General features: G+C 40.4%; 1 protein-coding gene across 6 annotated transcripts in view; it reads left to right on the top strand.

Annotated features, from left to right (window-relative positions):
- The window catches only part of LOC111251887 (atrial natriuretic peptide receptor 1-like), a 149,357-nt gene that overhangs the window by 112,013 nt on the left and 18,377 nt on the right, over positions 1–18,967 (top strand). For all 6 annotated transcript variants that reach the window (XM_086990051.1, XM_022808976.2, XM_086990050.1 and 3 more), the window contains 4 exons: positions 1,526–1,664; positions 10,946–11,109; positions 14,664–14,871; positions 16,944–17,110. In XM_086990051.1, the coding sequence (XP_086846177.1) occupies positions 1,526–1,664; positions 10,946–11,109; positions 14,664–14,871; positions 16,944–17,110 (678 nt within the window). The remainder of the gene's footprint in view (positions 1–1,525; positions 1,665–10,945; positions 11,110–14,663; positions 14,872–16,943; positions 17,111–18,967) is intronic.

Here is an 18,967-nt window from a genome sequence, read left to right as displayed (position 1 = left end):
AAAAATGAAGGATAAACTGTCCCTGTGCTAATAATACGTTGCCACTTACATCCTTGTAGAACGCATTGTGGAATCATTCGAAGAATATATCTCTACCCTTCGGCTAGCACAGAATGCCAGCCCCCTATGTGCAATAAGAAAGTTCCTGTGGCCTCTCCAGATAAAATTTGAACGCTGTTGTCAAGCGTAAAATTTTTTGTATGATTTTTACTAACTTCCACGTTGCTGATGTAATGATTTGCTAGGCCTAGCAAGGGAACATCACTTCCACAATGATAGATATACTCTAGTTACCTTACAAAGTTATAAACGCGTTTCTAACCGCTTGTTAGGGGCAAAACACCCTACAAATTAGGGTCGAACATTTTGGATATCTGTTTTACACCTTTTGCCCATTTGCTGGAAGGCTGGAAGGGTTCATAATGCATACTGGAAGTAGCACATATTTTTTTTGGCAATGTTGGGTTACCTAACTGTCGAGGAGGAGTTATTTTACCTTTCTGGGCCTGTGTGCAAACATTTGCACCAAAGAAAATTTATAATGGGATTAAGCTCGTTGCACTGCGTAGTCTACAAGACGGAGGTTCTGTGGACTAAAATAAATTTGTCTGGAGTTAAACGGCGATACCGAACGTAAAACAGATGGGTTAGAACAAGCAAAGAGAAAGTAAGGCGCAAGCTACCTATAGTAAAATGGTGTTCAGTCCTTTTGAAGTCTGTGTTGGACGCGCCGTAATTGCAATGTAAGCTAACTAGCTGGGCTCGGAATCAGTCGCTTAATACTTCACTTATTAATTAATTAAATACACAGATTAATCACTGGAAGCTGCGACGAGTAATCTTTGTGAAATTTGAGTGTGGGCAAGCTCTATGATCGGAGAGCGACATGCGATGACAAGCGTACACAAAGGGGTTTGAAAGGCGACAAAATTGCATAGAACACAAGGCCTGGCGTGTTCGCACAGAATTGATTTCTATTAGAAATAACGCACAATTGATCTATTTGTCCTTTTATTAGTATTAACAAAAACACATATTCTGTCCATTTTGAAAATACAGCCAGTCGTTTTTCGTTTGTACAGGACTCACTCGCCGCGGCAAACAGCGGTGGTGATTCTGTGTTTCTGTCACATTATTTTTATAATTTTAAGTTTACGTTAATTACGTTGAATCAAAGCAAGCATCTACGTATGTTTTTGGCATTGTCGTGATTAAGCCATGCTTAGTTTTCCTAAACAGGCAGAAAAATGGCAATAACACTCGTTGTTCTGGCGTCGTCCACCGTCCTATCACAACCTCACAAAACTATGTTGTCAAGTATGTATACTGATCGAGTCTAAAAGGAAGGCAGCCGATTCAGAGAAGGGATCTATAATAGTAGATATACGGCAAGATTCTTTACGACACGATATCACAGAGTAAAAAGTTCGTGATTTTCATTGTGCATTCGTTGAACAGGAAGTTAACCGTTAACTAGATACACCGAAGTTAACGAATAGCTTTTGTTATTGATTCTTCGTTACAGGTGATGGACAAATACCCCAACATTCGATTCAAAATCATTCAACGCCGGGGATATGTTGCCTGCCAGACAAACAACGCTGGAAATATGGCTGCCGAAGAATACCACGGAAGCGATGGGGCTACCGCTTTTATTGGACCTGGTCGGTTTCGCTTAGCGTTTATCGTTAGCGGTGTGCGCTCGCCTTTTGCTGGCGACCTTTGGTTATTGTTATCTATTTGCTAATTGTTGATATTCGCTCGTGAATATAGTTGCAGGATAGACTGGAACTAAACTAGCACAGTTCTAACGATTGTGTTATCTGATAGTCTTCGGTATATACTTCATTATTTAATCGTGTTCCTGTAGAGCAACGCTTCTGACAGTCTTCCCTTCACCTGGGAAGCTGAAAAATTATCTTGCCGGCTTATCTTCTCTTACATACTGACAGTAGTCAAATTATTAAGCCATGATTTTACAATTAGTAGGTATTAACGTCAAGTTTCAGATAGCGCCAAGTACTCCATTCTAACGATATATCATACGGTGTAGTCTTTTTGCCCCCATAATAATGCCTGCCCTCTTCCATATGGAACGTTTAGGATGCCCGCAGTAATGATGAACAATATGGGCAATCTGGTATAACTGTTTACTTCGGGTGTTAGAAGACAGGCGTTACTCTGAATAATTGCAAACAGCTCAGCCAGCAAGATAGGGTCGTTCATGTGAAAACAATTACTCAGTGAACGCAATTGAACAAGGGACTAGATAATAGTAGAAAAAACATGTAAGGAAGATAGAGTTTGTTCGAACAGCTGGCAAAAGAACAGAAGAAGATTTTCGCAGAATGGTGATGTGCTTAAAGAGCAAAAGTAGGTCGTAACACAGCGAACATTGTATATTTCTGCTCTTAGTCGCTTCTATAGTTTGTTGGCAACAATGTTTGCCAAAACTACGGACAAATCGCTATCTAATGGCATGGTCGTGCGATGGATTAAAGAGCATTACTCGGCACCCGTACCTCTGAACAATAATATGCCACCATGGGAGGCTTTTCTTGTAAGCGCGTTTTCTGCGTAACTAGTTACATGGAAAAACAAAAACGTTCATTTGCGGTTAGAATTTCGTGATGTACAATACAAAGTTTAAGGATTTGCTGAAATCAAATGCGATCTATATTTAATGCAGTGTTTGACACCATTGATCTTTCTCAGCATCAGTTACAATAGAGAAACTAGCTAGAGAAAACGTGCGGAGGATACGAAAAATGATAGGATTATATTAATTCGCCTATAAATGTGAATAGGCTTGGAAGTTTTATAAAGCTTAAGTATTACTATTTGATCGCACGCTACTGATTGTAGAAGGTCCTGACCTTTACGTGGTGCCACACCCAAGCAGACAGAATCAGCCTAACAGGCCACATATGCACCGTATATACGTACCTAAAATCCCTTGATTTTGCATCGGTTCATTTGTCAGGCAGTGGTGGACCTAGTCTTCCAACACTGCCAGTCATGGTCAGCGTCCCCCTATAGAGTGTATTATTATTATAATTAGTAAGAGTAGATCTAAATTATCAGTGGTAATCTTATTTGTCAACCCTCACCTCTGCATTATTTTGGCACGTTATGCCACACAAACGTTTCGTTGTTTTACGATCGCTACACGATCATCGATACACTCATGGGCATATAGCTGGGGTAGGAGACGAAGCCGATGGCAACTTAGCAAACTCAATTGGACCGATTCGACCAGCTCCGAAAGAAAGGTTTACAGTTTATTCTCTCAAACGCAGAAACCAGATTTCATACTCCTGGAGATTATCTAGAGAAATAGCTCTGAGTACAGTAAGTTAATACAGTTGCCTTTTGCCAAAGACAATTTGGCTACAAGAGAGTGAGACGGCAGTTAGCTTTGGACGCATCGTTTACGTATAGGAGCGTATCTAAAAATTATTATTAAGCAGAATTCAACAATATTTTTATAATGTATCTAATAATAATAATAATAGTGATAATATTTTATCTATTAACTGCATCAAAAGCCATTATTTTTAAAAAAGGTATTGTGCAAGACATAGGCGTTTAGTTGACCGGCTGGACTCGTTAGCAATCCCCCCATGACCCCTTTAGTTTACACGTTTCTTCAATACAGACTCAGTGTTGTTTAATTTTTCTCGATCTGTATTAGTAGGACAGATGGCGCTGTTTGCGTTCTCGGTTTGTCTTGGACAATTCAGATAGTTTCTTTCATATGGTCACAACTAAATAGCCTTGTCTACGCTTTTGCCATTTCGGTGGAGTTTTGTTATGACGGTGGACGTCTTCACGAAAGACGACCGTCCCGTTTGTGAAGTGGTACACACTTATTCAGAAAGCAGCTCGGCTCGAGCCCTATTTTCAGGCTATCAAGGTTAATTGATTTCGTACCATCTCGGGACGCGAGACGCTCGATTAGACAGACCGTGGTACATTACCTAAGTTAAAATTGTTTGCTATTTAGTTTTAAGCTACTTATGCACAGGTAGATATTGTATCTGAGCTTATTTAGTACATTTATTCTCTCTGAAGCTCAGACGATTAATATGCAATGGCTCGTTGGTTGTAAGACAGCAAGGACGCGTGTGACAAAATGAGGAATCGTTACTACTTTTTGACCCTGCGATATATTGAAGGCTAAAAGTTGTTTAGGCTTGAAAGGTTCAGCATAGCTGAACCAACCAGGAAAACAACTAGACAAGTGAACTCGCGGTTTCCTAACGCTACGTAAGATTGTTTAGGGGTAACGAAGCGGAAAACTGGGCGTAACCCTGATCATCAGAAATTTCCAGTAAGTTCAACCCGTTTGCCATTATCCAACGAGATAGCTAAACATTTATAATAATAATAATACTGCCGATGACCCTGTACCCACCTGTTGTTAAGAAGAGGGTAGCTCCGGGGCTTTTAAGATCGTGAAGGTAAGTGAACAGTAAGCTCCTGATAGAACTTGTGTAATCAGATTGCTTAAGTGCAGTATTATTAATTCATATCTTACGTAGCACGTATTTGGCGTAGCGTCTGTCCGACAACGGTGAAGGGGCAGGTTGTGCAGAGAATATATCCATCTATAATTGGGGCATCTAGACGTATGGTTGGCTTCATTTTAACGTACTAAACCAAAAACCTTGTTACCACTGCTTGTTGGGCGTAGAACGATGAGACCAAATTTTAGTCTATACAATGAAAGTTACTATATGGAAGAGGAGATACTTCTTGGCCGCATGATGGCAGTAAAACTAGCTAGGTTTCTATTGCTTCAATGTTAGCTCCGCGAATTCACTATGACTGCGTGGTCATTATTACAGTTTTTTGATCTGTGCACGATCTCTGCACGTCAGCATAACTATTCTGTCGTGCCTAAAGCAATTGTTTTCTTTGCATGTACGTGTCTTATTTAATTTGAAAGCGAACGGGTCAAAGAAAGACATGCGACTTCGACATTTTCAGTGTCTCAATTCAAATAAGTTAGGAACGGCGTCTGGGTGGCTAACATGCATCCCTTTGAGCGCTTTGTCATGACAACCATGAAAGTGGCCATCGCTGGTCCAAATTGCCTTTGCGTTGCTAAATAATTACCATAGCAGGCAGTTAGTTATTTTGCTATTTTATACGTCTGTCGAAGAAACTCTAGATAAATCCGGCAAGACAACCCCCGCTAGATTTTCTAGTAGGAGCCGAATGTTCGTATAGTAAAAATAGTCGAAAGCGTTAAAATGTAGATAACACAAAGGCAAATAAATGAACTGTGAAGACGGCAGTTGTCATTCCCTACGAAAGCCCAAATGCCGCCAGGCCCGAAGGGCTGTCTTTGTTAGTGTTGTCCATTATGGCGTTCTTGTTGTTGTATTGGCGTTTCTTGTTGCTGTTGTTTTCATGGCTGCACCCAAGGTACATTTCTCTTTAGCTTCGTCAGACGCATGGGATTATATCGTCGCTGTTTTATTGGTCGAGGCGATACTTAAGCAGGGCACAGCCGCAAAATTAGATGCTGATATAGAGAAATCGCATCGAGTTCTGCCCTGACTACCCCCTCTAAGACCCCCAAAAGTCTTCCCTTCCGCAAAACCATTGTCGATCTGAAGACTTTTAGGATGACCGTCTTTTGATCTCTTTTTCCCTTCGTCTCTGTCGGGATGTAAGCTGCCACACTTAGATGCTCCGGTCAGAGTTGGCGGTATATACAGAATATTCGAGGCTGCTAGTATTTCGAAGATGCTGTTAAGTGCTTCGATTATGCCGGCCAGTTCGAGCTGTCCTTTTGCTCTCGCCCTCAATGATTGGTTCTCCCTTCAGTATAATGGTTCAAGTGCAAATGGCTGTAGTGAAGTAAGCCATCCCTATTCACTCACATTGACCTTGCGGCTTCGTATGGTTCGAGGCTATTCCTCAAGTTTCGAAGTGGGCATGGTGTTATCTGGGCCATGAATGCATCTTACTGATAATCGAATGCACTTCGTGGACCCCATAAGAAATCGCGCTTTGCCGCGGTCAGTAAGCTGCTTAAATACGATAACTATAGTTCAGTGTTGCTTTAGTATTGCCTACCTCATTTAAATTTATATGATTCGTCGTGCGCGGGCTCTTTCCTGACGGCTCGTCATTTTCAATACTCGTTGGATGATAGCTGGAATGTTTAGATAGAGAACTTGTTTACATGTTTAATGAGACTATTATTTGTCGAATATTACATCGGTAATTTACTGTTGTGATGGTTGATCTGAAGTTACGACAGCTAATATGCCCCTAAAATATAATGTAATAACATGTTTAATATATAGCCATCTATCTATTGTGACAGAAATGGTCTAATACGAAATGCGCCGTCGTTAACAATGTGTTAGATGAATGAACTGCTTTCATACATCGATAACTTCCCGTTACATTTCTTATCATGTCGTTTACTTATAGGTAAACACTTTAAAGTTCAAGCAAATGTCATGGACTAGATGTAAACAATATAGCGCTTCTGTTCATTGAAAGTGGCCATACACGTTCCGCCTCTCGTACCCAGCTGATTGCTATTCAGTGATCAGTGATCGAGGATACGATTAGGACTGCGTACAATCGCATAACGCTTTCCATGCAGCATTGACAATATCGAAACAATTCAAGATGGTGGCCAGACGAGATTACGTTATACAACTTCATGTCGACGTATTATCTGAACCATTAAGCACCATCACATATCGCTGTATACCAACGCGTTTCGAGAAACTTTTCAGTCCATGGGATCGTTTGAGGTCGCGTTAGCTCTGGCTCATAGTCCTTTGGCAATGTACCTTTGGTAGGTTTTCGGTAAACGCAAGCCCTGCCGATGCCACATTAATCCCGGAACTATCAGGCTCTTCATTACCGCAAAAAATCTACGTGCTCGTCAGTCGCCAGATAAATTAATAATGGCCAGAGGAAACATACAGATATAACAAATTTAAATATAGCCTCGGCATCAGTAGACATGTTCAAATTAACGAACACGAAATGCCCATGCAACGTATGACTGATCTGTTACGTGCAACTGTTTCGTATAATGTTGTGCTAAGAGATAAAATTTAATTATTTAGCCACCATATTACTTTTACGCCCAGCTTTATTTCGTGCAGAAAGACATGCTCCTTTCACAAAGTATTTATCCACAATCTGTCCTACTAATGCTGATATCCACTTAAGTGGGGCAAGTCAATGATTCGTCTAGCGCTACGTTATCTAACTTTGTTAGCTCGTATAGATTTGCGTGTCTATCAGTGTCGTACACTTATGCTGTGCCAGATATCGGCCCAAAAGCAAGCGATCACGGAAATCCCCAATCGAATGTTGAAGAGTGCTTACGATATTATCAAGCAAGGCCGTTTTTGCGAATTAGCGACCCCTAATCAATAGGCGATTAACGATAACGGGAGAAGACCTCTCACTGAATATACGCGAAGTGGCACACGGAAGAAACACGTTTGCGCTACTTGAAACTAGTTAAAGTTGCACAGTGAGCCTTGCGAATGAAGGTTAGAGGAGATTTCGCGTCCGGTTGCCCAATCGGAAAACGAAAGTTATGTTTTTTTTACATAACGGTGGGTTACTACAATCGTTAGGAAAAAAACGTATTTTTTGTACTCTGAAATACAAAGGTCAACTGTTTTCGAAGGCACTTGCAAGCTTTCCTGTTCCATGTCCTCGTACTGCTACGTCCTAATTCCTCCTATTCAGGACCGGACCATCAAACTTGCCGCATGCTAAACAACGATTAGAATAGTTTCGAATGACTAATTACTGTAATTAGTCTCGCTCGATCGGTGAATTCTGAAGCCAGAGCTTAATAGAATTTTTTTTTTATTTAATCAGCAATGCACCGAGTAAGCATTCGGATTATTAGACACATTGAGTTCCGTTTCCTTACTGTAGCACACCTGTTAAAAAGACCTACTATATTTATCAAACCGTAGTAAGTAGCCGAACGCTTATAACATCCATGCTAGATGCAGTCGTGTACATGGATCAATCACTGATCGCTGCGTCCACATACAAAGTTTGCTGGTGCCAAGAAGTCTTATGAGAGGGTGTTTTCGTCGTTTCTAGGTGACAAAAAAGCCTAGTGACTCTGCTACAAGATCAGAGATTCTCGAGCTTAAACACATTGAACATATTGCCACCATTCGTGTGTATCCTTTTTGCCAATGATAGCTTCTTCGAGCCGAGAGGGAAACGCTAGTGGCAATAAACGTAGCGATTGAGGGAGCCCTGGGGGGCACACTGTAAAAGATCGCTTCACGAAACGGTTCATATTGAAGTCTAGAGGATTGGCTGGTCGACGGAGACGAATGAAGTGTGTTACCTTGATATGCTACGCCCAGCTGCAGGTCTGTCGATTGTAAAGTGTGTACGCATCGCGGAATATAAAATTTTTCGTTGTTTTGGAAGAGGAGCTAATCCAAATGATCCCCTTTACTTTCATTCATTTTTCGTTTCTTTTTTGCACAATACGGGAAAAGCAGGACCAGCATGTGTTGAAGTGTCGCAAGAATTCGCACCGCATGTAGGATCAAAAAATCCTCGATGTAATTTCGGGAAGTATAAATGTTTTATGAATGGGCCAATTGCCCGGTCTGTCTCAATAATTACTCTTTGTTGCTAATTACCTATATTGCATAGCTTCTTATATAATTATTTGAAGGTAGATTAGTGATGTGGGCAACACTTTGATTTAGTATTGGAGGAGCATTTAGAAAGGCAATGCAACTGTTCCAAGCTGGAAAGCTGTCATTTTAGCACGGAGGTGACAACATATAGATCGCTTTTGTTATTTGACCAAAGCAAACAATAATAATTATCAGAAGCCGTCTGAAGGAAGCTGTCAAGGAGATATGAGGAAAAGTTTCGATGGAGGGAGTTCCTGCCTTTTTACTAAACAATACACGATATTGCCTTTATCTGATTTCCTCTAGTTCCTGCTCTGCTATGGTACCAACGCTGACAAATTTTATCGACAAGTTTTTTTATTGAAAAATTGTGCTTTCGGACCGCACATTCTGAACACTTACTTTAGCACTGAGGCACCTCTGTCGCTAGAAGGCTAAATAATACAGTTATCGTCCGTATCAAACGGCACGTTACGTAAAATAAAAGGCCCCATAAAAGTGAGTAATTTTAAACAATTATTCTTATATAGTTACATATCTTCTTCGCAACCTGTTTTGGAAAACGTGTACTTACGACGTGTCAAACTTCAATTAGTCGATTCTTCACTCTTCAATTATAGAACTCGAAATAATTACGTACCGCTAGCAGTCGGGATCTAGTTGATAAGGCTGCATACGTAAATCGTACATTTGTAGAGCAATATTGAACACATCTCGTACCGGCATCATTTGGCCAGCCGATTCCGGTCGGGCTCGATTTAAAGTAGCAGACTACTCGAGGACAGCCACACAATGTTTCGTTATAGCAGCGACTCGCTGCCAAGTGACCGAAATCTTTTGCTCCCATTTCCACACAGGTACAACTGGTAAGGTGATTACGACCTCGTTATGTCTACGAACCATATTTAAGTACGCATATGAGATAATAGAGAAACCATACTTTAATAGTAACACTGACATTGAGAAATAACGTTTACGCGGTGCCAAATTGGCTCAAGTTCCTATACTCTATTCTTTAAAATCTACACGTGGACTAACGACTCGTTTACTGGTCGTTTGAGTCTGCTTGAAGGTCACGTCCTCTCAAAAAAAAAACCTCACAAGGCAAAATATATCAAAACGTTTGAGTACTTTTCTGTTGGAACGGTGTACCCCTTTTAAACCGGACATAGCGGCACAAATGGTGCTGCTGTCATGACATCCATTTAGTTATTAGAAAACATCGTGAAGCTACGGTATTGAGTAGGAAAATCGGGATTAGTAGATACGCTAATTCAGAACGTCGTTTCTGCTTATCGATATAGTTAGCTTAAAATCGCATTAAAAAAAAACACGCTGTGCGCTGTAGAAAGTCGGCAAGACCGCGTACGAAATATTCATGTTTGGCTCATGATTTATGTCGTCGTACGATAGAAGGAACCAGGTTACCTTCTGGAAGGGGCTACTGTGAAAATAATTTCTTTCGTATATTGTTCTAAGTCCAATAATTGACGAATAGGGTCTGTAGCATAATTGTCAAAATTTTGAAAAAAAACGTCATATAACGAAAGCAAGATCTTCACGTTCGAACGGGTGAGATTTCGTTATTCTACTATATATCGTATTCATATAGTATATGATATGGTAAGGAGAGTTTAGTGTCTGTTTAAACATGCGCTTGTCCTATGACATTTGACTGGTTGTTGTAAAGGATAGGACTATTTAAACACGTACCAAGAATGCTAAGTTTATCACAGACTCGGATTTCAATATAGTTTACACTCCAGTTCCGTCGCTCTGCCACATGTGGCAGGGTCGAGATGCCTCTAGCATTCATTCTTAGAGTACCGAATGAAAGCCCGAGCATTCAGAGTCCAGGGTTTAGCGGGTCAGAGTCGCACAATGCGAGACGACTGTTTTTACTAGCGGTGAAACCCGACCTGCGTGAACCTTTAACCCGTTCAAGAAAAGGTTGTAGAAATTAGGTCGTCATTATTTTACACTTACCACATACAATCGAGCAAGAATAAAAACGTTGCCTTGAACTGTGCCTAGTTTTCAGAGTTGAGATAATTCGCTAAAAAAAAAAAAGGACCAGGAACAGCTTTTTATAGGTAAATAGGCTTTGATAAGAGCCTCAGCTAAGTTCAGCTTAGGATTAGCATTTGGGCTCGAGTTGATCTATGTGATGGACCCTACAGCACAAACTGCCATTGTTAGTTTGCTCTTCTCCATAGATGATGATGATATGTAAATTTGTATTTGGGTTCGGTTTTTTCGGAGGGTCTCTGTAGGTTGTTCAGCGGCTGTCGATATAGTTGGTCGTTTAGCATCGTATTGGAATATTCCAGTCTGTACAGCAGCGGGTGTGAGCGCCCAATTTGAGGATCGGTCCGTATATTCGACCTTGTTAAGACTTGCACTCACGATAAACACTCTTGGGGACGCAATCACTCACGTAAGTTTCAAACACATTGCAAATGTATGATATGCACGTCTATTTAAGATAGGCTTTATTGATACGTGGCTAAAACATGACACTTCTGTAACAAAGCAACGAAAACTGGAAATAGTTTTATTGAGCGATTTGGTAAGCAAAGTATTTCGCTATACAAGCATCAACAGCTTTATCTAATTTTACCACTTGAGATATGCCTAGAACATCACCGGAGCTCCTTAGATTTGATTCTAGTTATTGTTCCTTTACTATGAGTTACTGTCAACACCATCCAATATCTCTATATACGAACACATAAGTTTATGAACCGCCAAAATTCAAACTTCGTATGCTAAACTGCTAGAATTTCAATGGTGCTGGGGCGAGAGAAATAATAAGAGTTGCAGGGATTTACCATTAAGCGCGTTGTCGATATATGCCGTGACAGCGCTAAATACGTCTTGGAATGTATCCAGACGGCTTGACTACCTACAGTAAAATGCGGATGGTATTATTGATAGGTTAAAGGTTAAGAGGAGGAAACTTGTGGAATGCTTCTATTTTCGGGCTATGTCCTGGTTAACTTTGGGTATAAGCTCTCAAGAACGGTGTTATGAACGCATTCTGTGATTTAGTTACCCATGTGCTAATGTCGAGAAGCTGTCGTTTTCGCTTGAGGGTACCATTGAGGGTGTCCATCAATAAACTAGGCTGTCGTAGAGCTTGAGTGAAAACAACGTAACAAAATATGAAAGTGTATCGATATAGAAGCACGTCTTGTTTTTCGTCATTCCATCTCCCGGGACTGCGCCTAGTCGTGGAAAGTATACGAAGCTAGCTGATATCATGTAGACACCTGCGTCAACGTGGCGCATCACGCAAGGAGTCCACGATCTATCTACATGCACTAAGCATCTTTAATGGTGCCAAACTATTTGATTACTGCCGACTTAAAGCATGATTCTTCTTCAGTCCCATTCTCCTTATGCTATGACTGAACACAAGCGAATATCTGTGCTCATAATAGGTTTGATAGACGAAAAATGGAACGCCCGTTGGTGTACCGTAGACAAAAGTCGTCCGATACTTAGTGTATAACGTCTGATGACGTAAAACAGGTGGCTGCTCGGCTGGCTTTGGGAATAAATCGACAGATGTCGATCGAAAGCGGAGGTAAACCTGTAACCGTCTAGGCCCAGGCCTTTTCCTCGGTGCTTCGTGTGTGTCCATGATAGCTTAGTCCATAACGTTTCCGCCTCGGAACAGCTTGTGGTGTAAGGAGCTAGCCGTCTGATGGAACACCTTACGGGTAACACCGGACGCAAAATTTGACACATAAAGTTACGGGCTTTTTGGAGATACTCACGCTGTTATATCTCACGTGCGTATCGCGTTTTGAAAGGAAGAACGTGCATGCGTGATCACTAATATCATGATGATTAATACATCGATGAACAATCCGAGGCCTGCTACACTGTTCAAGCAGAGCGGGTGAGCCTGGTTTAGGGACGAGCTTAATTAATGAGCTCTATAAGTAGCTATACCCTGGTTGAATTTTTCGAGAGGATGGCACTAGCTTCGAACCGAACCGACCCGCGGTATTAAAACTGCTCGTATTGAAACGACGACTGTGGAGTCCAGAAAGTTTGCGAGAATAAACATATACTATATGACATACGCGACTCGGCTGGAAGGAAACTCGTTTTAGTATTGCTCAGATCCGTGACGCGGTCGACCGTATTGAATGTACAGAGTGTCCCTATTAGTTTCTGCAGGAAAATAGGCTCAGACTCTATTGCAAGTGGACTACATTTGCTACATTCTACTATCTTCGTAGCCCGAGGCTGGCAGGTCGTGTTTTATAGCTTGTAGACTGTCTGCAAATCGACACGTGTCTTCGATAAAATAATGTCCTCTTGCTTAATCACTATCGAATCTCCGTAGCATAGAGATACGGAAATTCGATAAACTATACAACATATCGGTATTTATACTTTACAGCACGAACGCATAAAGCCGATCATACCGACGATAAGAGCTTCGCAAATGACAATGTATTTCTTGTCACTACCTTATCATGCATTAATTGCACGTTATGCTACAGCCATGATATTCGTCAGATGACGATACGGATACACGCGGTCGTCGGTGCCATCGATTCGATATTTAGCTAGCCCCATGCTCTAATCCTTTTGGATAGTGATCTTTCTTTGTACAGCCAATTCTAGATTAGCCCCCAGTGAATGCTCAATATCATATGGTTAATCGTGCTTGGTTCCTGTAAACCCAAAAGCCAAACTTTTTTTTGCCGCTAGTTGACTAAGTATAATATCGAGCAGCAAATGACGAAGTCCCGGCTTCATTTGCAAATTCCTCCTTTCTCTGATTCATCAACAAGTCTTTCGTCACCCTGCCTCGAAGAGTAACTAACTTATCCGTATGTAAATTTCATGGGGTCGCTATGTTGACTAGATAAATTGTTATCTATGAACTGTGCTTGATTACTTCGCGGCTCTACTTCTCATTGGCTAGCGCTGCTGCTGGAACCGTTGTTAACAATTCTACTGACTCTTTAACGGAACTCTGCCTTTCCTCTGCGTTAGTCATGCGTTTTACCTTATTAAGCTTTCACACTAGCATACCATCGACTGGCTGGCATCCGTAGGCGTTAAGGCTGAAAGGAGAGCCCTGTTCTATAGTGGCTATGGTTGACTCTTTGTTAATGATATGGTGGATGAGGTTCGAAAAGAGAGAAGAAAGAGGACGACCGCTACGTCAGTTATGCTGTCAGGCAGCAAATATGAAAAGGCAAAGCGAAACAGGCCAAATCTCCGACCAAACGTGCTCTAAACGTGCCAAAAGTGAGCTTCTCACGAAACCTCTAACACGAAAACAACGCGACTGAACACAAGTAGTAAGTTTTGGTTACTGTCGGCTGTGAACCCTTTTGCCTTGGAGCGTTCAGATGGCTGCTACTGCTGTAATGCGAAGAAGTAACCGCAAAAGAGGTCAGCGAGATTCCGCTCAGACCGAATAGTGTAGATTCTAGCTGATCAGACTGTCGTATCGCAATTAACAGACGGACAATAATATAAATGGAGAAACAATAGAGCAGAGTGAAGGACACACATCGACGTACACGGAAAGAGGATCCAGGCGGAGCGGGTACAATTACATAACTGATTATAAGTGTGAACGCAACAATAATAAGAAGGCTGACAAAGCATGTCCCATATATTCTATAAGTATTTAAAAAAATTCAAACCGCTTGTTTCTACAAAACCAGCAAAGGCAGGTTGATAGAGCGTTTATGGCATTTTGCTTAATGACTGCAATACTAACTGCAATCTATTTGGTTTTGATGGCTAGCCAAAAATTATTAATACTATTTTTAACCGTTTAGAGCTTAACAATAAACACATTCAGAAATGACAGAAATTAAATTCCGATTTTAATAGGTTTAGCAGCGTAGAGGTACCGGCGTCGTTAAACGGTAACAAATACTTGCCAAACAAGGAATCCCTATTCCATTCACGTATATTTGTCGTGCGTGACGTATATATTTGTTTCTACAGGTCCTCAAGCTTTTTGACTGGCACCACGTGGTCATTCTGAGCGATTCCTCACAAACGTTTTTTCGACAACTACACAAAGCGTTATCACCTATTATGCGAAACTTTCAGCGGGAGGGGTACGAGCTTACCCGATTTAACCGTGAATTCGAATCGAAGAAACAGCCCAACTACACTAATCTACTGCTTGAGGGACGCGCACATGGAAGAAGTAAGCGAACGTATTACAAAATATATTGATACACAATATTATAATAGATGGGTAAGTAGTGGCTATGTATTAGTAGAGAAAGTAGAGACGGTGTCGCGATTAGCAAAACTAGGCTTTGGACTCATTTCAACAATCAAACCACGGGTTATTAATAATATAACAAAATTAGACCTTATTGGATCAACAGACGTGGCCTGGCCTAGGCTCAATTTATGAAATTGGTCTGAGCTAAATATAGGTATTGCATTAATCGGCACCTTTTGTGGCCGAATAGGAAAAACTATTTTTTTTTTTTTCCACTTAGATAGAAACTAGCTCTAGATGTGATATAATAACTTGCCTTTTTGTTAACATAGAGAGCTTCATTAGTAATACATTAGCTATGTTATATATATATATATATATATATTGTGGCAATATTGTATCAACTTATCATTTTAACGCGTGATGTTTTGTGTTGCATATTGTTGTGAAAAAAAAAAAAAAAAAAAAAAGAGATATGAAAAGCTTCGATGATAAGTTGCTTTCAGCAGATACTAAAACAAATTATCTTAAATAGACAACTTAAGAAAGGTAAGCATATGGAAATGTTCCAGTTCTACCAAAGTGTATGCACATTATTGAGTTTTGCTAGGTGAGTATTGGCCAAAGGAACTCCCGAAAATGACCGGGTCGCGGTATACGCTACTAACAGATTGAAAGAGGTCATAGAACGAACCAAATGCGCATCCATTGTACGTGCAATGCGCTATAACGATTTTGCAAACACTTCCGTAGGTATTATCTATTACAACTCGATTATATTTGATAGGTGTGTCATTATAATGGCCCCTTAACGAGTGGGCAAGAAAGGTCGACCGACACGGAACTTCCGGTACACATCCTTATCGACAGACCTGCGTCAACAATCTCGAGTTGTTCATGTTAAGCAATGTCTTTGGTGAGGGACTCAGGCGAACAGGGACCCTAGCATTGCTTGTTTCGTGGGAGAACGCTTCGTTACCAGATGCAGTGGCTGATGTCCTTTTTGAACACGCGCTTCCTCTTTATGTATAATAGATAGGCTTACGTCGAGGCCTAGGCTAGCCGACAGGCAAACTCTCGATGCTGCATAGCCGGACCGGTGAACCGACCCCGATATCGCCAACATCCGTTGTAAACGAAAATCAGAGCAAGTGTCCGGATTTTCTACCTCTGCAAAACTCCCACCTGTTGTCGTTGACGGTAATGCTGTTGTTGCTTCTGCTGCGGATGATGGTAGCATCATGCAGCTACTGAGTCTTATGGTCTCATGCAATAGGGCATTGCTCCCACTTCAGGGCCGACCCCGCGTTTTGCCTGCGAACAATCCAACCGTGTAAGACCAAGCGATGCCCAACTCAGGAAAAGATTCGGGACTATTCGGTTCCGGGATGGCGCAAGCAGGCATTAGCTATAAAATTATTGTAACATATATATCTTTTTATAGAAGAGTAAAAGCTAGGTGAGAAGGTTGACTGGACGAGAGGCGGATGGACGGTTTGATACGGCCCCGGCCAAACCAGGCATATATAACATGAATCGTTAGATGAGGAGATTTGCTTGTAAAAGTCAAAAGGTTGAGTTCATGAATCTCTACAATATAATGATGGCACGCCAATACGAAATAGGAATGCACTTTACGTAGTTAAAACTTTCCAGTTGTCAGATTTCTCTGTAGTAGCGTTAATCACTGGATCGAGATGTATCGTTGCCCCTGAAACAGCCAACCTTCGATCTGCCAGCTGCAGAAGGCAAGCATATACGTAAGCTGAAAGAAACAGCATTTTATCTTTGGAAAGAGATTGTACACCGTGTTCATATACCGGCGTCTTTACGTCAAATAAAATGTATTTTTATTGCTAACTATATTGACGCAAGTTGCTTTGATAATTAGTAATTAGTATTCGTGTGCGCTCTCTTCTATCATGACGTTCCCTGGCTAATCTGTCTACGCACAATGATGTATAATATTATAACGATGTATATATAAATGAATATTGGGGGGGGGGGATTAATTTTGTACCTTCTTTCTTGTTTTTCGACTTTTATAGTCTTCCTTTTAGGAGTAGATGGCATTGTCCTTCGGCAAATAATGTTGTGTGCATACGACCTTGGCATGGGTAATGGCGAGTATGCTTTCATAGCTGCCAAACCATACACGAATGTTCGCTATTTTGGAGAGTACACGTGGAACGTTGCAGGAGATAAACGTAATGAGGTAATCATTATATACATATATATATATATATATATATATATATATATATATATATATACATACATATACATATGGGGTTGTCAAAAAAGTATGAATCGTTGAAAGCAAACAATATTTTTCAATTAAATATGCGCTGTTTCGATTGTTGACATTTTGCCATTTTTCTGGTAGTCCCATCATTGTAAAACTCCTGTGGTTCCTGGGCGAAAATTTGTGACAAATCATTTTTAGCGTTGAAACTAAATTTACATCTGCAGAGATCAAAACAAATCATAGTCTGATGGTAGAAGATCTGGGCTTCTCTCAGTTTTTCGAATGTCGAATAGATCGAAGCATACGTGGTAGGGCAATTTGTATGATGGAAGACAACGCCTTTTCCATTCACTAGCACCAGTCGATTTTGTTTAATAATTTAGCGTATTTTTATTGGTTGTTGACGGCGTAGGTCTGAATCAATGATTTTGCCTAACGACAGCAGCTTATCATGATTACTTTAGACTTAAACAAATAGATCATCATCTTTTTTGGCCTCAATCTAAGTTTGGCCGAGGACTGTGCGTTTGTGGTCCGCTTTTCATCGTCCTCGGATAATCACTTTCGAGATGGCCCGATTTTATTGCGTTTCTGCAGGGTCTCGGAGACAACGGTATGATCAGGTGATCTCTTTTCGGTCAAGACCCGATGCGTCGAGATTTTTTTTTTCGTAAAGAGCTTTCCTCAAGCATTCGATAACTGTTTGGTGGTACATGTTTGGCTCGTGGCAATATGACAGCTACTGACGTATCGATTTGGCTCAGCTTTTGTAATAATTTTATTAGATTTTCCATAACTGATCAATTACTATGAGGGAATATTTCACATTGAAATTTGCAGAACGCAAACGACAGAACTATCGTTCGGTCGTTTCTTCTACCAGCGTCTCTCGACCGTAAATAGCAGTAATTGCACACGAGCCCGAGCGATATCTGTGTCGATATGGCAACCGAATTGTAAATCATAGCAAATGACAGATTTCCAAGGCGCAATATTTTAAATCTGAAATATATGATTGTGAAAACGTCTGGCTAGAAAAACGGTCAATAGTTTGGTGTTTGTTTAAAATGGAAACTGTGCAAACATTCAAGCAATCGAGATGTTTTTAAAATATTTTTTATATTCTGAAAGTAGTTATCTATACATATTTTTTTTCCAGACTAATTGAGATAATTTAGGGGGCAAAGTGGGGTAGCGTAAATTATCTGCACGTCCGTCGATTAGATATGTTCTCGCTGCTATCGCTTTCCAGATCTCATCAATGCTTTAATCTTTTTTTTTTTAAGTAAAGATAATAGATTTTTTATTTCTAATATAAATGTCCTCATATGTATTTATTTGAGTCGATATTGCATATTATTAATTATACTTGAACCTTTAATTTATTTTTTAACCATAACTTCGTGAAAGTTTGCTCGCTGTAGAACTGTCAGTGCAGTCGACAGTTTTTCTGACATTACATTCATGTTTAGCTACTTTATTCAAAATAAATATCCGTTTCATAAGTTGTTTTTTATTTCGGTTGCATTCTTGGTCATTATTTACTACCCAAACAGACATGATAATAATGGTGTCTGCTAAATTTAAACTATCAATCGGTTTTGAAGCCATCGGCTTTTCTAAAAAAGACGATTTATGTCTTGTACAATGTGCAGGTTGAAAAATGTGTAAAACGTTTGTTCTTTGAAAAACGTTAGAAAGGCCTCGCGGTACTTATTATAACATAATTGTTTTTGACATGGATCATGGCCAGATCGTGAACTATAAGAATACATGGCTTTTTATTAAAATTGAGCTTGAAATACATAAATATTTGATATTGAG

This window comes from Varroa destructor, unplaced genomic scaffold, assembly GCF_002443255.2.
Source record: "Varroa destructor unplaced genomic scaffold, Vdes_3.0 BEIS01000005.1, whole genome shotgun sequence".
Lineage (NCBI taxonomy): Eukaryota > Metazoa > Arthropoda > Arachnida > Mesostigmata > Varroidae > Varroa > Varroa destructor.
This window is presented reverse-complemented; position numbering and strand designations above follow the sequence as displayed.